Consider the following 22,012-nt stretch of genomic DNA (forward strand, 5'->3'; position numbering starts at 1 on the left):
GTTGGATGTATTTTTGAGTAATGGCGAGAACTTGGATGAGCGAGATATCCATCTCGAATCCTAGTCTCAGGAGTGCACGGTATACACCATGGTTCATTTCCATCTTACTGGAAAAAAGTAATTAATAAAGATTAAGTGTTTTGAATTTGATTGAGAAAGGGTTTGAAGAAACCGCATTGACAATTTTAAATGATGGCGAGAGCTAAGATAGGCGAGGAATCCACCTCGAATATTAATCTCAAGAGTGCACGGTATACACCATGTTCCATTTCCATCTTTATTGAAAGAGGTTAAGATAGGAATTAAGTATTTTGGAGTTTGAAAGACGAGTACTTGTGACTTGCAAGCTCTTACAACTTGGGTCTAATACTCGGGACTACGTCTGGACATTCCACCCAGGCAGTCTGTTTCTTTCCAATATTGCTTAAAGAAATGGTTCAAATATTTACGAGTGTTTTAGAGGGAAGACGAATATTTATGGCTTGCAAGCTCTTACAGCTTGAGCCCAATATTCGGGATTATAACTGAATATTTCATCCAGGATAATCTTTTTCTTCAAATTTTATTAAGAAGATGGTTTGAGATATTTACAGGTGTTTTGGAGAGAAGACGAACATTTATGGCTTACAAGCTCTTACAACTTGAGCCCCATATCCGGGATTATAACTGGATATCCCATCCAGGATAATCTTTTTCTTCAAATTATTATTAAGAAGATACGTTTGAATAGAAGGATTAATGTGAATGTTTGAGGTGTTGGTCAATTAAATTGATATGGCGCATGAGTTCGTGGAGAATATGTCCAAAATTAAACCGAACGAAATAAATAAATAAATAAACAAATTATTTACAACACATTAAAAAAATTAAATCCCAGAGAATAAAATCAACAAGCGTAAAAAAGGACTAGATAACAAGGTACAAAAATGGTAAGGTAAATAGTAAGAAGTTATAAAGGATTTAAATAAAACAACAAGCACAAAAATGAAAACAATGAAGATATTTTAATCCCAAGTAGAGAACCCATCCCACTAAAGAGGATGAAATTGCTCTCTCTTCACTCGGCCACTTATGGTCATTTGTCTCCTTAACAACAACTTAAATATATAAACAAAAATGGATCAAGATAAATTAAAATAAAAACTAACTAAAATGAGATGGGTTGTTTAAGCTAATGGGCTACTAAAGCCCACAAAAATGGTGAGGGAATCCCAAAGAGTAACCCTAGCCGCCTGGCTGTTGGGTGGGAATAACAAAGTTTAATTATCATTAATGTCAGCAGACAATAGGTAATAAAAAATGCAAGGAAAAACCAAACGGTATTAAGTTTTAAATAGGTTTTAAATGCCTTTAAAATAAATAAAAGAAAAAGAACTGGGAACGTGATATAGAATGCTACAAAAAAACTCGTTCATCTTCCTCAAGAAGACGAACGCATTCTCTCAGCCTCACCCATTCTCTTGACCTTTCTAAACGCAAATAAACCTGTGGCTTTCGAAAAGAATCAACAAAAAGCGCTCACCTTTGTCACTTGCTCTTCAAACCTCTCCGCTTCGATACAAATCTCTTTCTCCCACGAACTCCTACGCTTCGTCAATCGCCGGTGGAGGAGGAGGCGGCTTTTTCGGTGGAAAATTACTAGGTTTTTTCGCTACAGTAGCCGTCCAAATTCTTAAGGTTTTTTCGTCGTCCTCTCTGGTTAATCAACAAAATTAAACAAGATTAAAATAAATTGGAATCATTAAGCGTGGACTAATGGGGGATTAAGGAAGACTATGGGACATGGGTTGTGAACCAATGCAGGGTGGTACAAGAAGAAGAACGCTTGGGCCCTAGGCCCAAGCTCCCAAACAATCCAATATGCCAAAACCGGATCATGACGTTTCCCTGTCCTTATGAATCAAGCTCCACACATCCTCAACACCATATCCATACAAATGAAATACTACGCACAACACATGAACCAAGCTTCCAATCCTATGAACACAGAATCTCCTTACACAGTAGCGCGCGACTTATAGCCAAACATGGAGCTATCAAATGCGGCATGAGGAATCGCTTCGAATTCGTTTCAATCTTGCATGAACAACCAAGGATCTCAAAGAATGAAGAATCAAGAACAATGGAATCCGCACAGAATTTCAACACCACGAAGGAACAAGACCGGAATTGAGTATGATTTGCCTTTGCACACACAGAAGAGAAAAGATTGAAGGGAAAAGAACTCACTAGATTCAACGCCAACTCCCAATTATTGCGTCTCTTATTTCGCTTATGCGTGGTTGTTGTTGTTTGTAATCTCGTCTTGTTGTGTGGATTGAGGCGTGATGGTGAAAAACAAAGATATTCAATTGTTATTCTTCGATTCTCGATTGTGAAAAGGTGAGAACCCTCATGTTTTTCGAATCACAATGCCTTTGTTATCTTCTCTCTTATCTGCTATGCATCTGTTAGCTTTCCTATTTTGAGTTCTTTCTGTTTGTGAAGTTAAAAGTTTGGTTAGGCGTTGGTCCAAGGTCAGGGGTGATTACAAGTTTGTTTTCTCTCGGCCAAAAGTGGGAAGTTTGAGGTTATGAAGGTTGAGAGGGATTGCAGAGTCAGAGATTGTTAGAGTTGTTAAGAGGGTGATGAAGGTTCTGGAAATCGTTTGGACTAAAGAAGGTGTTGAAGGGTTGTGTGGCTTTTAGGTGAGTTAAGGTGAGGGATGAAATTGAATTCAGTTTTTTCAGGGTTAGTACGAGGGAGATTGGATAGGTTTTGTTGAATTGGTTATGGAGGTTCACAGTCTTTTTGCAGGTTCAGGAAATTTTCTATAGGATTCTTTGTGAGTTCTTTGAAGGTTCAATCCTAATTTTGGTTTATTGGAGGTTGAGAAAGTTATCGAAAAGGTGAATCGTGAAGTTCGAGGGTTCCTCAATTGGAAGTTGTTATGGAAGGTTTAAGAGGTTTTTGTTGAGGGAGTTAGAGGAGGTTCTGAAATGAGTTCGAAGGAGTTTGTTATGGCGGTTGAGAGGGTGAGAAATTCTATTTTGTTAGTTCTATTAAGAGGGTGAGAAATTATGTTCTGTTACTTTTATTAAGAGGGTTATCAAGTTCAGGGTTAGTGAAAAAAATTAGAGGCTGTTTGTAGCGGTGTATTCGTCGCTATATGATTTATTGATTAAATCAAAAGCAAAGCATACAATGAATCGAATCGCCACCGCACTTTTATTTATCCAAAGGACTGGCTAAAAAGCGAACAAAAGCCTAAGAAGTTTTACACATAGAAAACTAATGAAAAGATCAGAGAGTCTGGGTAAGGGGTAAATTACACAATGGGAAGGTGTTAGGCACCCAATGCGTCCTAGGTACTCCTAGGGAGCCCTTTTCACACTTGTTGTACTAAAATGTTATTTGTTTTGAAATATTATTGTGCAAACATGAATGGGATGATGAGAAAAGAATATACAATTTTTATTGTTTTTGTGTTTGAACGGATGAACCCGTTGCCTACGTACCTTCCATGAAAGGTAAGGATCAAAACGTCGTAGTTCGGCTAAAAGATTTCCAAAAGTTAGTGGATTCAATTATAAACACAAGCCTTAAGGTCTTACGTTATCCACGGGAGAAAACTCAACCTTATACAAACAACGAGTCCACCATGTGAGAAAAGCTTCAACTTGCTAGTGAGGGGTTAACCCTATAATAAGCAAGGAAGACTTACAATTCAGTCAACTAAGGACAAATAGGTGAGATTAACATCAACCAACTAGGATAAATCAAACCTATGGCTAATGTATGAAAACTTAACGAAAATGGACAAAGCCACAAAATAATTGAATGGGTGAAGTTAATTGATTATGATTATTCACAAAAGGAGGGTCAAAGTATGATTAAGATTGATTCAAAAGAAGTATTTATGAAATGGAGTTTGAAAAGTCAAGGACTTAGGGTCCAGGTTTCTAATTTGAAAGCATGAAGATGTTTGCACAATATTTATCTCAAGTTTTGAAAGCAATGTGTGAAAAGGTTTAGGACAAAGAGGGATGAATGGATGAAGATGGAGTGTAAAACTTCCTAGAAGGTTCACCTCTTGAAATCATATAGAAGATGATTCAAGTGTGTCCTTTGGAATAGGCAATGAGCAATAACAAACAAGTAAAGCTAAAGAAGAAAAGTCAACCAAAGCGGATACCGGATGCCAATCACTGGACTTATACCAATCTCCTAAAACAAAACTGGATATCAGAGGCCACTCTATGGACTTATACCAATCTCCTCAACAAAGAAATAAGAAGTGGATACCGGATGCCAATCTATCTGGACTTATACCAATCTCCAACAAAACACAACAAGACATGGATGTCAGATGCCAATCTATCTGGGCTTACTCTAACCTCCAACATATGATCATAGGAAAACAAATGCTAAATTACATGGACTTACAATTGTATCCTCACATACAACAAACAAATGCATCAAGCAGAGAGAAAATGAGTGGCCAATGAAATGGTCTTATACTCACTTCCATATCATAGGAACAATGGCCAATGAATGGTCTTACAATTGTCCTCAATGGGCAAACAACAAAGATATGTCACAAAGACAAATGAAATGATCATGCACTAATGAGAAATTAATGATGATAAATGCACAAGGCATGCAAGCAGACATGTACAAATGAACTAAGTAATCAATCAACCAAAGTCATTTAGCACACTCTATAACCAAACAATTAGGCTCATACAAAGGGTTAGGCATTGAAGCCAACTGGAATAGGGTTAATGGTGCTCTTAACCTTGACATTGAGAGCCAAGGTGAAGCAGATGAAAGGATATGAGGGGTGTGCCTCATGCTCTTATCCCTGGTCAGGGAGAGCTTCAAATGATAGAAGGTGTGGGAGTTCAGAAAGTAGGAACTCTCTCCACAGATTATTGACTCGATAGATCTTGGGCTTTTACTCACTATGCATCAACACATGTGGTGTGAGCAAGGTGAGTGACACACAGAATAGTAGGAGATAGGTTACATATCTCTTGGGTTCTACCAATTGCCTTATTCAAAGGACTTTTCCTGCTTGGGACAAAAGTAAACAAGCACAAACATCGCCTCTTAAGGAGGACTTCAGACAGTTGCCTGGCCAAGTAACAGGCCAGGTCTTCCAGACTACATAGAGACAAGAGATTCTACCTCAATGCTAGTGCTTAACAAGCAAAGCAATGCAAGTTCTTAAAAGAACTGAGCAACTAATGGTACCTGAAAGCAATCAAATAAAATCAGTATACAACTCAAATTCAAAACCAATATAAGATAAGGATCAACAGTCAACACAATCAATCCCATGTGCAAAGCACAAAGCTCAAAGCATATGAGCTAAGCATCCTACAAAATAAACAAGTTAGTTCATGACAATCAATCAAACTCAATTAACTTGCATTAATTTCCTTAAAGCATTTGCTTCTTAACCTGAAAAGCAAACTCAAACATGAGAAACAAGACCACTAGGACAAGCCTAGGGTCAAAAGGAGATAAAAAAATCCAAAACAGCAAGTGAAATCTATCCAAAATCAAGTTCAAACAATTAAGAAACAAACCCAAGTGGTTTCACATTCATATCATTCATCATTATCATTTCACAAACAAATTAGGTCAAAGCATGTCATATAGGACCTCAAAGAAGTCAACAGAAAGACTCCACTCAAATCCAGTCACAAACATTTCAATAAATCCTCAAATAATTCATGATCCAACTTCATCCATAACATGATAAGCATACCAAATTTCAGCTCATTTGGATCAAGGGAAGTAGGTCAATGAAAATCAGAAAGTCAAAGCAAGTTCAAGCAAACTCATACAAAGCATCAAAACATGCACCAACTTCAATTAATCATAAAACAGAAACAAAACATGATAAATGAATGGGACCAAAGCCATGATAAACTTCAAGATGTCTACATTACTCATGCCAAATTTCACACCCATCCAACTAATAACCAGAATTTCACAAACCAAATACAAACATGTGTCACAAAAAATCAACAAATGACCAAACAGGGGAGAAAATTCCAATCAAATAGGAAATGCCATCAATAATTCCAGGAAAATTCACATGTATTTTCAACATCCATAAGTATATTCATGCAAAGATCCAGACCATTTTGAGTTCAATAAGCATGGTAATTAAAATCATGAAGTTGGACATGAATGGTGTGACACAAATTGTCACACCTCTATTCAAAAAATCATATCTCATCAACCAGCAATGATAAAATCACAAACTCTACACCAAAATGACCATGAACATGTCTAGTTTAAGCACAAAAAATTTAAGAGGCATTGGATTAAGTATCATCATTTCATAAGCAAAATGGCAAGGCATACACAAAATGGACATACATGAACAAACCCTAGGCATTTTTAAAATCCACACGTGCAAAAAATCTGGAAAAATCACCATAAAAAACTAGAGATCAAGAGGAGCATTTCACAAAAAATCCCATATTATTTGGACAAGTATTGGAAGAGTTATGGATTTTCTAAGATCACCATGCCAAATGAAATAAAAATTGAAAATGAAAATGATTTAAATAAAATATAACACGGACAATGACATTTTTGTAATTATGTGGTCCCTTAAGTGAAACGCCGCGTTTCACTTAAGGGCGTGGCAAGCGCTTATTGGTGCATGGCCATGAAAACACGAAATGCATGCAGAATGAAACCCCAGCAGATCAAACACGATTTCTGGGTTGAGAAATTAGGGTTTATGCAAACAGTCATCATGTTCATCATCGAATTTTCCAGCAAGAACAACTTGTGAACAAAATCAACAAACGATATGCCATTATGTTCATCTCACAGTGTACACCAACAATCCAACAATGCTTTAACCTAAATCAAACTATCACAGACGAATCAAGCAAAATAACATCCAACAACCAAACTTTAAATCAGTGTATCTCCCTTAATACTCAACAATATTCCACGATTCAAAGCTCATTACAACCAGCATGGAAAGATCTTTAATAAGCATATCATGATTTCACTATTGGCAAGGTTCGAAAATTTACCTGATTTGAAGAACAATGTTGATTCGTGGTTCTTTGGCCGTGTATTGTTGAAACAGTAGCTCAATGATGCTCCAGGAGGTGAATGGAAGGATGGTTCTAGCTCACTCTTACTCAATCGTGCTCCAAAGTTCAACCGCCATGGATGAGGTTCAATGGAACAGTGCTGGAAAACGGTTCAACAGCTGCGAAATGATGCTTGCAGAAGCTTCAAAAATGTTGGTAGATGATGAATCAATGAACCAAGGCACGAGTTCTTTGGCAATTTTTCAGAAAAAATCCAAGTGAAGAATTGAGAGTTTTGAGAGAAAAAAATTTGGATCTGAGTTTTTGTAAATTGTGGCTCGGGTTTTCAGTCTGAAATATGCAATATATACTCCTGATTAACAATGCCTAAACTTGGTTAATAAGATGAAATTAGCTCAATGGAGGTGTTTTGGCCAATTAGTGAAATCACTCATGTTGCATGTGCATGGCATGCTACAGTGTGAAAATGGGCCTAAACATATTCCAAATATGGTTTTTGATCATTTGCAAATGGTAGAAAGTGTAGGCAAGGCTTAATTTGAAAGTCAATTTTTCAACTCTCCCTTTTTTAATTCAAGTCACTTGAAAAAGGCCATTTTGATTGGATGATTTTTGGTGAAATGTGATGAAGGATTTGGATAGAGCATGTCAAATGTGACTTGTAGCAAAAAACCTCACTCAATTTGGCCAAATGGTTCAAGAGTTATGCCACTTTGAAGTTCAAAAATTCTTGAGAATGATTTGATCATAACTTGCCAACCACACATGAGAAATGAGTGTTCTTGGACTTTTTGGAAATGGGAGAACAAGATCTTCAACTTTCATGTTGGACAAAAATTCATTTGAAGCTTGTATGATGAAGTAATTTTGAGGAGAAGAACTTTCCATTTTTGGCAAATTCCAAATACAGGTCAACTTACTATTTTTGGAAACTTTTTGTCTGACCTCAAATCCTTCACTGTGGATGTTTGACATGTTATATGAGGCTTATATGGACATGAATGAGACCTCTCAAACCAATTCCCACCATCAAATCACTGATTAAATGCACAGTTGACCACAGTTGACTTTGCTAGGGTTTTGGTTGACTGAACCATGTTCTGATGAATTCCAAGCCCCTACCACTTGAGATCTTGATTCAAAATGATGTCACAACTCATATGAACTCTTGATGAATGATCATGGTGCCCAAATTCTTCAAGAATGGCCACCATCTATTGCTCAATGGCTGTTTTTGACTGATTTGACCTAGCTTGCTTCATCTGCAAGTAACATGGTTAGATGATAATATTTTTGTACTTTTGGTTAGTAAACAAATGAAAAGCAATGATATACAAATGCAAAACATGCTTGGTGATCAAGAACCACACTCACAAGATAACCCACCCACTAGGAGGGAAGCAAAGGTGCACAAAGATCCTTGAGGCAATGATATGGTATGATATGATGCCATGAGGGATCTTAGGGATAAAATTGGGGTCTTACACTATTGTTAGGTTTGTTGGAAGTTAGGTTTGTTGGCAGTTAGGTTATGTTGAGGCAATTTCGGTTAGTTATGAGGGATTGAAATGGTTCTGAATCAATTGATTATGAGGAGAGTGAAGTTATGGATTTTTAGTTAGAAGTTTAATTGTTAACTCATTTAATTAGCGGTGAGTTGAGAAGTAGTTGGAAAATGGTTAGGAAAAAGAGAAGTTGGTTCAGTTCATTTTATTAGGTTCTCGTTGTGATTTCACTGGTGTTACTAGTCATGTATGTGTGTTCTGTTGATATGCTTTATTGATGTGAAGTTAGAATATGTATTTTTGACTTTGCTTGATTATGACCTTGTTTTGCTTCTTGTTGCAGGATCCTTTTGGCCATGTTTGGATATTCTGACTCTGACTTTACTTTGGAATTGTCTCTCATCATTCATGTTACATGTTCAATGTAGGTATTACTTTATGGAGGATGGTGGTTGAACCAAGGCAACGTGATGACCAATTTGGATTATAAAGCATGATGTGCACAAGGAAATCCAAAGAATCAGATGGAATTTGAAGATTAGGATTAGGATTAGAACGGGGATTTAGGGATTTAGGATGAAAAATGGGTTATGGTTGACTTTGGTCAAATTTGACAAAAAAAGTCAACTGTTTACCAAAGTCAACATATTTTTTTTTGCATTTGTTTGATGTAATGAATATTGTAAATGATTGTAATGATGTAATTTGCTTGTATTTGAATGAAATTGAATTGGTCTTCAATTGAATCTTGTATATGAAATGAGTGACTTTACCATATCATGAATCATTGTATGAACATGTTTGAAAGAGATTGAAATGAATGAATTGGTGAACTAAATGATGAACTTGAACATGTTTAGGATTAACATGAATGATGAATAAGACCATGACTTGAATGATGGGTTAGGCCATGACTTGAGTGAACCATTAACATGAAGCAAAGATCTTAGCAAGAACCAAGAAGTACAAAGAGTTATCACCTAAACAAGGATCCACAGACCAAACTAAAAGCATGACAAAGAATTTGAATAAAAGTGACTAAATGAAATATACCTAACCAAACCATGAACTAGGCACTAGGTATGAGGATGATCCAGATGAAAGGCTATGGACATGTACTTGGACTCAAACCAATGGACACAAGCACAAAATGCACATATGGGAGCATGAAATCAATGGGATAAAAACCAAGAGACCAACATGAATGACCATGCAAAAAAGGTTATTGAATGAACTCTAACCAATCAAGAGAATCAAACAACAATGACAAGAAGGAGAATCAAATGGAATTAGGGTTATGAGGTCACACAAAGGGCATTAGGACCACATCTCTCCTAATTAGGGTTTTCATGAGGCATACGCTTCAATGAAGGTCTTTGAATCAATCAAGATGCTTCACAAGCAAATCTCCAATGTATGAGTCCTGAACTAGGGTTTAGATAGCCAATACAAGGCCCAAAGAGTATCCACAAGGTCCCTTAGCCAAATCATCAAGAAATTAGGGTTTGAATGTCCCGAGGAGTGTCATGATGTGGTTTTCTTGAATCTATGCTTCAAAGATCATGCCACATCTCTAAGGTTTATCCACAAGTAAACCCTAGCTTTGCAAGCCACGAGCTTTGAATCCATGATGATCAATTGTCAAATGTTAACATGAATGAATGATGCACATGAATGAAATATAAATGTGTACAAATGAATCTCAAGTCAAGGGTTGAGTGAAAAGATGAAAAAGGGAGGGCAAATTTTGGGGTATGACACTTGCATTTGAGGATGTCATAATTGGCCTTCTTGTTAAGGATACAGATTCAAAGCATTTAAATTAAGAGATACTCTAGGATCAAGCATTCAAGATGAGAGTAATTTTAGGATCAAGCAATCAAATCAAATTATAACTAATTAGAGAAAATCAAGCAACAGCAGTAGGAAGCAATTATTATGACAGGAAATATGTTTCTATATATTGTACCAATACACCTTGTGAATGTACTGTAAAAACATTATTCCTTATATGGTATCAGCTGCCTCTCAGACTCCAAAGAGTGCACGATCCATCATGTCTACAGATTCCTCAAACACAAACTCAAAACCTATCAAACTTTCACCTCTAAAACATGGTGCTCAAATATCCATTAAGCTTTCTACGTCCAACTTTTTCGCTTGGCGCCGCCAAATCAATTCACTACTTGCTGGCATGAAATGCATAGGCTACATCACCGGCAAAGAAGAACCACAACTTGAGTTTATCACCACCAATGGCATCTCAACCAACAATCCTTCCTATGAAGATTGGTTCACTAATGATCAACTTATTGCTAGCTTTCTACTCGCCTCCATGAATGAACGCGATAGCGTTGCCTTCTCTTCATGTGACACTGCTCGTCAACTATGGTTGGCCATTGAAGCCAAGTATGCAAATCCATCACGAGCCCATGTGATGTCTCTCAAAAATCAGCTGCAGAGAAGCCGTAAAGGCTCTCAAACTGTCACTGAATTTTTATTTCAGGTGAAAAGAATCGCTGATGAACTAGCAGTCTTGGATGCTGCAATCTCAGATGACGACATCACTCTCAATATACTCAACGGTCTTGGATCTGATTATCGCGACATCGCTGCCTCCATCCGAACTAGAGAACGCTCCTTCACCTTTGAAGAGTTACACAGCCATCTCATTGCACATGAAGAATTCCTGCAGAAAAAAGATGCACCTGCAGATGTTACTGTCCCAACAGCAAATTTCCATCAGGGAAATAAATCTCAGAATTTTCGTGGACGTAGTTCTTTTCGTCGAGGCGGCCGTCATGGATCGAATCAAAATATGAATCCTTTTCCATCAGATTCATTCCACCCGACGCAGTCAGCCCCACGCCACCAAAATGCCTCAAACAATCATAGTACAAATCAGACTCTCTATCAAGGACCATCGAGAAACCAAAACCATTCCAATCATCGAGCGAATCGTCCACCCCCACGCTGCCAATTCTGTGACTTTCCTGGACATATAGCCAAATATTGCCCACAACTTATGCAATCCAATCCTACTGCTAATTATGTTGCTGCAAATACAAACTGGGTCCTTGACAGTGGAGCCAATCATCACATCACTGCAGACTTGAACAATTTAAGTCTTCACTCCAACTATGAAGGCCCTGACTCGGTCACAATTGGAGACGGCTCAGGTTTAGCCATTACACACATGGGTTCAACTCATTTCTCTACTCCTTCTACTAATTTTAATCTTAACAATGTTTTGTGTGTTCCAAAAGCAAGTCACAATTTAATTTCTGTTGCCAAATTCTGTCAACAAAACAATGTGTATGTTGAGTTTCACCCTTTCTCCTTTTTTGTGAAGGATCTCAAGACAGGGGCGACGTTGATGTGCGGTCCAACTAGTGGTGATCTCTACACCCTCCAACCCTCACTCCCCACTCCACCAACCAACCTTCACGCATCACGGTCCACCAACACCCTATGGCATGCTCGACTAGGCCACCCCTCACCCAAGACACTTCATCAAGCCCTCAATACATTTCTACCTTCCAATTCTCATATTTTAAGTTCCACATGTAACTCGTGCTTCTTGAATAAAAGTCACAAATTACCATTTCATGAATCATCAATAAAAACCTCTACTCCACTTGAATTAATTTTTTCTGATGTTTGGGGTCCCTCTCCAATAACCTCTGTTAATGGATATCGCTATTATCTTATCTTTGTTGATCACTTCACTCGATATTTGTGGTTATATCCATTAAAACAAAAAACTGAAGTTGTCACAATCTTTCCTCAATTCCAAAGAACTATTGGAAACTATTTCTCCTTCAAAATTAAATCCATTTACACTGATGGAGGGACAGAATATATAAAATTAAAATCCCACTTTTCCACACATGGTATATCCCATTTCATCTCTCCACCCTACACCCCGGAGCACATCGGACTAGCTGAGCGTAAACATCGACACATTGTTGAAACAACCCTCACACTATTAAGTCATGCTTCCATCCCATTAAAATATTGGTGTTATGCATTTCAAGCCTATATATATCTCATTAACAGAATGCCATACGCCTCTACTTTGTGACAAATCACCTTTTGAATGTCTTCACAATAAACTTCCATCCTATAAAAATTTCAAAGTTTTTGGGTGTCTCTGTTATCCTTGGCTACGTCCATATGCTCCAAACAAATTATCTCCACGTAGTACACCCTGTGTCTTCCTTGGTTATTCTACACAATATCACTGTTACATTTGTCTAGATCGAGCCACTCAAAGGGTGCATCTATCCCGCCATGTTGTTTTTGTTGAAGACCGATTTCCCTTCTCACACCCAAACCCTCAACTCTCACCTCCATTACTGCCGCAACATTCATGGCTCCCACTTCCCAATATCCTGTCTCACCCACATCAACCTAGCACATCCGAAACCATCATTCCTAATTCCATACTACAAATTCCTCACATTACAGCCCCACATGACTCCCCTCAAACCAGCTCCAATATTAACCATGCCATTTCTACTACACCTCAATCAACTGAACATACACCTTCAAACTCAAATAACATCCAACCATCACCTTTACCCACACCTACATCCCCACCACAAACCACACCACTATTGGAACGCATATCAACATCATCCTCTGAACCTTCGAGACCCATCACACGGTCCATGCATAACATACACAAGCCAAACAAAAAATATTTACTTGTCACAAAACATCCTTTACCATCATCCCATGAACCCACGTGTGTATCACAAGCGATGGTTTCCTCTGAAGGGCGTGCTGCCATGGCATCCGAGTTCAACGCATTGATACAACAAGGAACTTAGGATCTAGTTCCCAAAAACACAACATCTAATCTCATTGGATGTAAGTGGGTGTTTCGAGTAAAATGCCGCCCAGATGGTTCCATTGACAGATAGAAGGCACGCCTAGTCGCGAAAGGATTTCATCAACGCCCTGGACTAGATTATGATCAAACATTCAGCCCTGTGGTTAAGCCTTCAACAGTCCAGTTGGTTCTCACATTGGCCATTCAACAACGTTATCACATTCGACAGTTGGATGTAAACAATGCGTTCTTGCATGGTAAGCTCCTAGAAACTGTATACATGCAACAACCACCAGGATTTCATCATCCAGATTACCCTGACCATGTTTGCCGGCTAAAGAAGTCCTTGTATGGCCTAAAACAGGCCCCTCGGGCTTGGTTCAACACCTTGCATTCTTTTTTACTCTCTTATGGGTTTGTCAACTCCAAATCTGACCCATCATTATTCATTTATCTAAAAGGAGATGTCAAAGTCTACACCTTGGTATATGTTGATGATATTTTAATTACTGGTAACAACAATCAAGCAATTGCTAAGTGCATTTCAACACTAGCTACTAAGTTTCCCATCAAAGACTTAGGATCCATCCATTTCTTTCTTGGTGTTGAAGTCATTCCCACCACTCAAGGATTATTTCTGAGTCAACACAAATATATTCATGACCTGCTTGATCGCACAAAGATGAAAGATGCAAAGATGGTCCATTCACCGATGTCCACATCTTCTCATCTTACTAAATATGATGGCGCAAGTGCAGCAAATCTTACGGAATACAGAAGCATCATAGGGGCTCTACAATATCTGTCCATGACAAGGCCTGACATAGCCTACACCGTAAATAAGCTCGCACAGTTCATGCAACATCCATCATCCACACACTTCACAACCTTGAAAAGACTTCTTCGGTATCTCAAAGCCACCATTTTTCATTGGCTGCACTTAAAACGTTCATCCTCCGAAAATCTTTATGCATTTAGTGATGCCGATTGGGCTGGAAATCGAGATGACTATACATCCACTTCTGCACATGTTACATTTTATGGTGGTAACCCCATTTCTTGGAAGTCTTTTAAACAAAAAGATGTTGCAAGATCATCCACCGAAGCCGAATACAGAGCTCTGGCATCTGCATCCGCAGAAGTTCTCTGGCTGTCATCACTTCTCTCTGAACTACATGTCAATGTACCAACTATTCCTACCATCTACTGTGACAATTTGGGTGCCACTTATCTCACCGTCAATCCCGTCTTCCATAGTCGCATGAAACACATTGCCATAGATATTCATTTTGTCAGAGATCATGTTCGCAATAACAAGATTCGGGTTCAACATGTTTCAACTAAAGATCAACTCGCAGAATGTCTTACCAAACCCTTGTCCAGGCAGCGTCATCAAGATCTTCGATTCAAGATAGGAGTATCTGACGGTACCCCTATCTTGCGGGGGCGTGTTAAGGATACAGATTCAAAGCATTTAAATTAAGAGATACTCTAGGATCAAGCATTCAAGATGAGAGTTATTTTAGGATCAAGCAATCAAATCAAATTATAACTAATTAGAGAAAATCAAGCAACAGCAGTAGGAAGCAATTATTATGACAGAAAATATGTTTCTATATATTGTACCAATACACCTTGTGAATGTACTGTAAAAACATTATTCCTTATACTTCTCCGTTGATTATCTTTTCGTGTTGTTTAGTTTTCCGCGTGTCGCTCTGATAATGCAAAACTAGGTTGGTAATACTTTATTTTGTTTTTTTTCCCGTGAGATATTGAATTAACTATATTGAAGTTGATTTTCTAATTATGAGACAATTTGAAGTGCTATGCTGAGAAATGTGACACCATTACTATTCTTTTATTCCGCATGTTTTATAAATTATGTGTTAGGGTTTAGGGTGTTACAGATGGTGGCAGGGTGAGGATACTAGAATCTAACCTGAATCTATTTGGGATGAGTTTGTGTTTTAACTATCCATCTCCAACGGGGATTAGGGAGGGGAATGATGATTGTTTTGCAATTCAGATTTATGTTTGGGAGACATAAAAATTATCCCCGCCCCACCCCGTTGTCATGCCTACAAATCACTACCTTTTGGTACATGATCGATATTTGGGTTGCCTTTACTTTCGCTAATCGACACAAATGTATTTAAGAACTCAGATCCTAAAATAATTTTTTAAGATGTTTTTCTCATTATTTGTTAACGAATAAATTAATCGGGGGTTTGGCATGAGATAGATCTCATGACCCCCTTGTCCCTACAAGACTACTCACTCATGGTAAGATTGACAAAAATTAAATAAAATAAAGACATAACATTCATAAAAAATAAAGTAGACACAATTGCGATAAAATGGAAATAACCAGAATTGATAAAAAAAAATTAAGAGAATACAAATAAGTTGCAGAGAAATTACAATGGAGAAAAAGTTGAAACTGAAAATAATGCAAAAGGTCACTTAAAAATGTCACACATTTATTCATAAAAAATGGTCACTAAGGCCTCGTAATTTCAAGCACCAACATAAATGGTCACTTATTAATCAAAAGAGACATTCGGGGGGGGGGGGGGGGGGGGGGGGGGGGGGGGGGGGGGGGGGAGTCGTGTTGAGGAACACGACTGTGTCAAGCAACACGACTCATGTCAACTGACACTCCCAGACCGTGTACTCGGATGACTTGCAAACGCGCGATTTTTCGTTTTTTTCGATTCAATTTTGTTCGACACTTCTTTATTAGCTAAAATCAATAAAAACAAAAAGACATAAAAGACATAAAATGATAAAAACACATTAGAAAGCGAAAAGAAGATAAATTAAAAATATAATGCAATAATTAATGATCTAACTTTAACATCACCCTAAATCTGAAAATCTTTTAACAATGTTTAATGTTAATGAATAGAGTTGGTCACCTATTGTATTTTTTTTTAGTAAGAACGGATAATAGTAGAAGAAAAATATAATTTAAAGACTATTCATAAACAAAATATAATATAAATGATGAATTTTAAAATTTTAATAAAAAAAAACAAACTAAACTTACATTATTGAACGTAATTTTTCTAAAATAAACACACAGTAACATATTTTAAGAATTAAATTTTACTACCTGTTAAAAAACTAAACTAAAATTTAAAACCCTCCGGTCATAAAACAATTAAAACCCTACACTGTATAAAAAACCGAGTTAGAGTCACTGAACTCATCTCGCCGGAAACCGCATCGGAGTTCCTCGTCGACCGCCACAAATATCGACTAACTCCGTTCAGGTATTCTTCTTTCTCTCTATTTCTCGGATTCTCCTTCTCTCCTGTAGCGCGCAAGGATACGATTCCAGGGCGATTTGCGGCCGCAGTAGCCGCAATAACCTAATTTTTCCTAATAATTTCCTTTTGAAGAAATGAAATTGTTGGCTTCGATATTGATACTTTGTTGTTTTTGTATTTTGGCGGAGATAAAGTTGGTGATTGTGCATTTGAATTCGAATGGGTTATCTTCAATTTGGAAGGCATTGCGTTAGGCAGATTATTAGAAGTAAAGATGCTGTTAACGATAGTGTTGTGGTGAATCCACTCTTGTATGCATCTCAAGGTCTTCGATACAACAGGAAGCTCCAAGTCATTCTTACAACTGTAATTATCTATCTTAGGGTTTTAAATAACGATCGCTCGCTGTTGCAACTGTATTTGATTTGATTCAAGTGTATGATGTTTATAATGTTCAATTTATAGGATATAGATAAGTTGGGAAAGGCTGGTGAAACTGTCAAAGTTGCACCTGGATATTTTCGCAACCACCTAATGCCCAAGCTCCTTGCTGTTCCTAACATTGATAAGTTTGCTTATCTCGTCACTGAGCAGCGCAAGGTTTTCTTTTGCTCCCTTATGTCTGTTTTGTTTTTGGTACTTATCTATACTATTAGCTGGTCAATGTCAGTTATGTAAATCCATCTCTTCGTTTTACAATCTCCTGGAGCAATGTTGTTAAGTAGCAGTGCTATAGTGTAGTAGAATTTGAAGAAATAACTATTTTTACGCGGTAAGCTATTTAGTACAAAATGCTGTTTTATGATCTCGATTGATAACATTGTTCCGGAGTAACTTTTGAAATTCTCGATATGAATCATGATAACGCTGTTAGATATCTGATCCGATGATAACATCCTTTCCCTGTCTTTCTTTGTTTATGTGAATCTGTGTGCAGCAAACTCTGTTAACATTATGTTTCTACGGGCACATAAACATTGGCATACTCACATAGCCAGTCTTTTTAACAAGTTACGCAGCCTTCATCAGTTGCTAGAACTATGTTTTAAATGTTTCAGATTTATCAACCTACTGAAGAAGTGAAACACGAGGATGTTGTTCTTGTTAGCGAGTCGAAGGAAGATCTGATGAAAGAGTATGAAAAGGCAGCACAGATTCTTGATAAAGCTAAGCTGGTTAGTAGTTTTTCTCTTCAAAGCCTTTCAAGTCTGTTTGGTTGAGACCATTTATGTGGAATTCGCCAAAGCTAAGTACAGATGAACTTTTCTGAAACTGGACTTATAGTTCATTGTTCGATCGTGGTTGAATCTTACAGACCAACTTCTATCGTGTAATTTATTTTGGGTTGAATTGTAAATGTTTAAACAAATACAAAAAAAAAACTTTGTTCAAACTGGCTCTTCATCATTAGTTTTGGATTTGTTCAACTGAGCTCCCTTGCTTTCCAGCTGGCAGTTTGGATTAAGCGGACGGGCCACTAACATATTTATGAGTTTTCTTGTTGACGGCTGGTTTGGATTTTTAAAAAATGGCTGTGATAATAATACTCGCAGATGACCGTAACTGTTGAAGTTATAAGATAAAAAGTTTACTTGATAATTTGACAGTCTTTCATGTTAAAACACAATCATTAATGTGATACTCTTATAGGTCTTGCGGAGGTTAATTGATGTTCAAAAAGCAAAGTCGCGTGAATCAAAAGAAGACCCCTTGGAGTTACGTATACCAGTGTCAAAAAAAGCTCTTGTGGCCGAGGTAATATCCGTTCTTAGTTATTTAAATGTTTTCTTGCTAGCAAGTAAGTAACAAATTACAAATTGATAGTCTTACAAAAATGCAACTAATATTAATGCCTCAAGAGAGAGACTTTCTTGGCCTTCTGACCTCTTTGATTTGTTGATATATTTAAGACCAACAAATTCCCAACTTCTTAGAAATCCTACTTTTATTTTGGTACAAACTTCAATTCGTCACAGTATTTGAGTACATTGGAAAGAATTACAAGTTTGGAAAAGAAACAAGAAACCAGATAAGAAATCTCTCAATCCTAGAACTGAGAGCCAAACTAAAGTGGCCAAATACACTCCTAGTCTAGTCCTAATAATTTTTTCTGCGTTCCCTCTCTCCTTTCTCTTTCTATATCAGTATCTCTCAATTTTAGTAATTATGTAATAATTAACTCTTCCTTTCATGTACTCCTTCTCCCTTCTGCTGTGAACCTGACATCAAATTCTAAGTTATGTATCTTTATTGCCTTCGTTAGTCGAAACTATGAAGTTTTAAAATTATTTCACAATATTACTATGTATCTTACACTTTTAGATGATCATAGAGTGTCTCTTTGTGACATGTGAGTGGTTTTCTTATTTCATCAGTGGTTTCCTTGTCCAATCAGAATTAGGATTTTAATTATTAGTTTTTTTTACAGATGGATATTGAATTGTTTTATGAAATTATAAATAGGAGCTGTTGTTTTGTTTTCTATATCACATCAAATCTATACCAGTTTCAGATTATTTAGTCTCATGATATTTAAAAATTTGTTCAACACACTTTGAATATGGGATCAACTGCAACATTCCTTTTAAATATCAGACGAAATTCTTCCTTGTTAGTAAATCCTGGAAGAACTTCGTTTGATTTTTCTTAAATTGTTTGAGGGTATCTAAATAGAAAAGAGACGTGTTCAAAAGAAAAGAATGGAAAGACCTTCTGACATTAGTAGTCTAATTTCTATGAAAATAAATAACTCTTGCTCTGTATTGCATGTACAGATGATTGTTTTCGCATATGCCCTCTCTGCTACACATTATCATATTAAAGGAAATTATATCCGATTTGAGATGTTAGTTTCTGTTGCAAATCTTATATGATAAGAAAATTGGTTTCCTTTTGAAGAAAATTAGGATATGTTTTCTTCTTCTTATTTTTTTTTGGTGATATTTCTCTTGTTCTATCACTTACTTTTCTGGTTTTGACCTTTGTCGTGCCATTTTTAGGTGGCAAGACAACTCTGTGTGAACATCACACCTGAAAATCTGCATCTTCCATTACCTTTGTCGACCATTGGAGAATATGAGGTGCCACTACGATTACCAAGGTCCATCCCTTTGCCAGAGGGCAAGCTTAATTGGACTTTGAAAGTAAAAATCCGAAGTAAATAAGTTAGTTATCTTGTTGAATCCAAGTCCAAATGGGTTCTGGTTTATACTGATAAATTCAACTTGAGGATTGTAGAAGTGCAACCTTTTTCTAGACACATTCTTTGACCTTAGCTTATATCTCATATGGTGTTGTTAGCATTCTTCTTCTATCTTTCAGATGATTTTGGGTCATGTATTACCATCCAAGCCGGTTTTAAACATAATAACCATCTTCCTATATTTTTTCCAATTGGAACTATGGTGGACCAATTTGTAGGGAGTAATACACTTCTCAATTCAAATGCATGTGTTATTTTAAAGTAGGTTAAAACTTATTGCTATATAGCTTGAAAAAGGGTGATCAAGAGTGATGCACTGGATATCAGTAACATCAATTAATTAATTTGTTTGATTGTAACACTGTTTCAAATAATTAATTACTATTATTAAAAAATAATAATCAATTACTAAATTTAAGTGTTTAATAATGAAATTTTCTCATATAAACTGATATGATATATATAATATATAAAGTGGTGATTTATTTTAGATATGGTTTATTAAATGAAAATAGAAATGTTTAATATTTTTAAGTATTTTCAAATTTTTTACTAAATGACAATTATATTATTTATCTAGAAAGCATTTGTTTATCGTTTACTACAATATCTCTTTGATTTTAATGCGATTTTTTCTTCCTTTTCTAACAGTATTTTTTTACAAATATCTTATTTATAAGTTAAATTCATGATTGTTGAATATTTTAGAATAATTTCAAATGTTTTATTTTTTTTGAAAAATAATTATATTATTTCTTAAACTTTTATTATATATATGGAGAGTTGATGCAGTGTTATTAATTATGAATCAATTTTGAATCAAACTGAATCAAATAAAAACCAATTTTGAGACATACAAATTGATTTTATTAAAGTGGTTTTAACTTTTAAGAACCAAATTGAACAATTCGGTTTTGTTTGGTTTTAGAAGCATACACAACTCTATTTTTAATGAAGTACTACTTAATTTAACCAATTTATTTAATTATGATCAACTTTTAGTATTTATGTAACAAGTTGAATCAATTAACCTTTGACTTCTAACACATTTTACACATCTAATCAATTAGTTTACAATATCAGTGTTTTGTAGGAAGATTTGTTCGACTTAGTTGAATTAGGAGCAAGTTGTGTCAAATACACTAATTGTTGTGTGAAAAATCAAAATGTAATTTTGTATGCTTTGGGCTTAAGTCTTGGTTGCTTATATATAAACATAGTTTTGTAGTTTTCAGATAACAACTTCATTCTGTAATCACCTTAGTCTTACTCAATAATATTTTTATCATTTCTCTCTTCTTCTTGAAATCCTAATTGTTTTATCAGTTCAACAAATTGGTATCAACGAATCCGATTGCGATTCAGAGAGTCTGTAATGACAAATGTAATACAATTTCAATGCAATTTCCAATAAATCTATTGGTTTTCAAAGGGGAGAACTACGAGAAGAGGGTTGTGCATATGAAGATCATCTTCAGATTTCAAGATGTGGCTGAAATCGTGAACGATAGAGTACATGCATTGGAAGTGCATTGGAAGTGAGTGCGAACGATGTTCAGAAAACTGTACGCAATGGACGAAGAAAGAAAGATGAAAAAGCTATGTTCTTAATCCATAAATGTGTGAATCCTAACATGTTTGAGAATATCATTGAAGAAGAAACAACAAAAACGAGCGTGAGACAAGTTAAAAAATTTGTATGGCGGAGATAAAAATTTGATGTGGATGAAGTTGAGCCAGTTTCAGGATTCTTTACGCATATAGTATCGCTACTAAATCAGATGAAAGCAAATGGTGAATCAATCACGATTTTCTAGATAACATTCCAAATGAGGAAGAACATGATTTTACACCAACTAATTTATATTAAAATGAGATCAGTTTAATTTATATTTATTTTAAAATGTTCGTATTTGATTTTAATGACATGGATAATGTTTTTTAAAATTGGTCAAACATATTCTTTGACACATTATAAGTGCACTTACTAGAATTCTAAAAAAAAACTAAGATTATTGAAAAGGAGGGATCTACTTTTTATTTTTATTTTTAAAGGGACTAAACAGTTATAAAATTTAAAGAAGTAAAACTAAAACTACATTTAAACCTTAATTATTTTA

The 22,012-nt window shown here is 36.1% G+C and overlaps 1 protein-coding gene across 2 annotated transcripts; it reads left to right on the forward strand.

Annotated features, from left to right (window-relative positions):
- The first annotated feature begins 16,544 nt into the window (after positions 1-16,544).
- Positions 16,545-20,156, forward strand: LOC127105482 (uncharacterized). Of its 2 annotated transcripts, none has more exons than XM_051042671.1 (6): positions 16,545-16,693; positions 16,879-17,056; positions 17,156-17,290; positions 17,749-17,865; positions 18,341-18,445; positions 19,690-20,156. In XM_051042671.1, the coding sequence occupies exons 2-6, from the start codon at positions 16,910-16,912 to the stop codon at positions 19,852-19,854; spliced, it is 669 nt and encodes a 222-aa protein (XP_050898628.1). In that variant the 5' UTR covers positions 16,545-16,693; positions 16,879-16,909; the 3' UTR covers positions 19,855-20,156. The 2 variants fall into 2 exon arrangements, with proteins under 2 accessions (XP_050898628.1, XP_050898627.1); XM_051042670.1 differs by having other exon boundaries at positions 16,885-17,056.
- The last annotated feature ends 1,856 nt before the right edge of the window (positions 20,157-22,012 follow it).

The sequence above is a fragment of the Lathyrus oleraceus genome, chromosome 7, assembly GCF_024323335.1.
Source record: "Lathyrus oleraceus cultivar Zhongwan6 chromosome 7, CAAS_Psat_ZW6_1.0, whole genome shotgun sequence".
NCBI lineage: Eukaryota > Viridiplantae > Streptophyta > Magnoliopsida > Fabales > Fabaceae > Lathyrus > Lathyrus oleraceus.

What these genes read in the sequence shown, in the direction of transcription:
- LOC127105482 (XM_051042671.1), top strand. Translation starts at nt 16,910, where the DNA reads ATGGGTTATCTTCAATTTGGAAGGCATTGCGTTAGGCAGATTATTAGA. An exon ending in TTCTTGATAAAGCTAAGCTG is followed by an intron (nt 17,866 to 18,340) that starts GTTAGTAGTTTT and finishes ATACTCTTATAG; the next exon opens with GTCTTGCGGAGGTTAATTGA. An exon ending in AAAAAGCTCTTGTGGCCGAG is followed by an intron (nt 18,446 to 19,689) that starts GTAATATCCGTT and finishes TGCCATTTTTAG; the next exon opens with GTGGCAAGACAACTCTGTGT.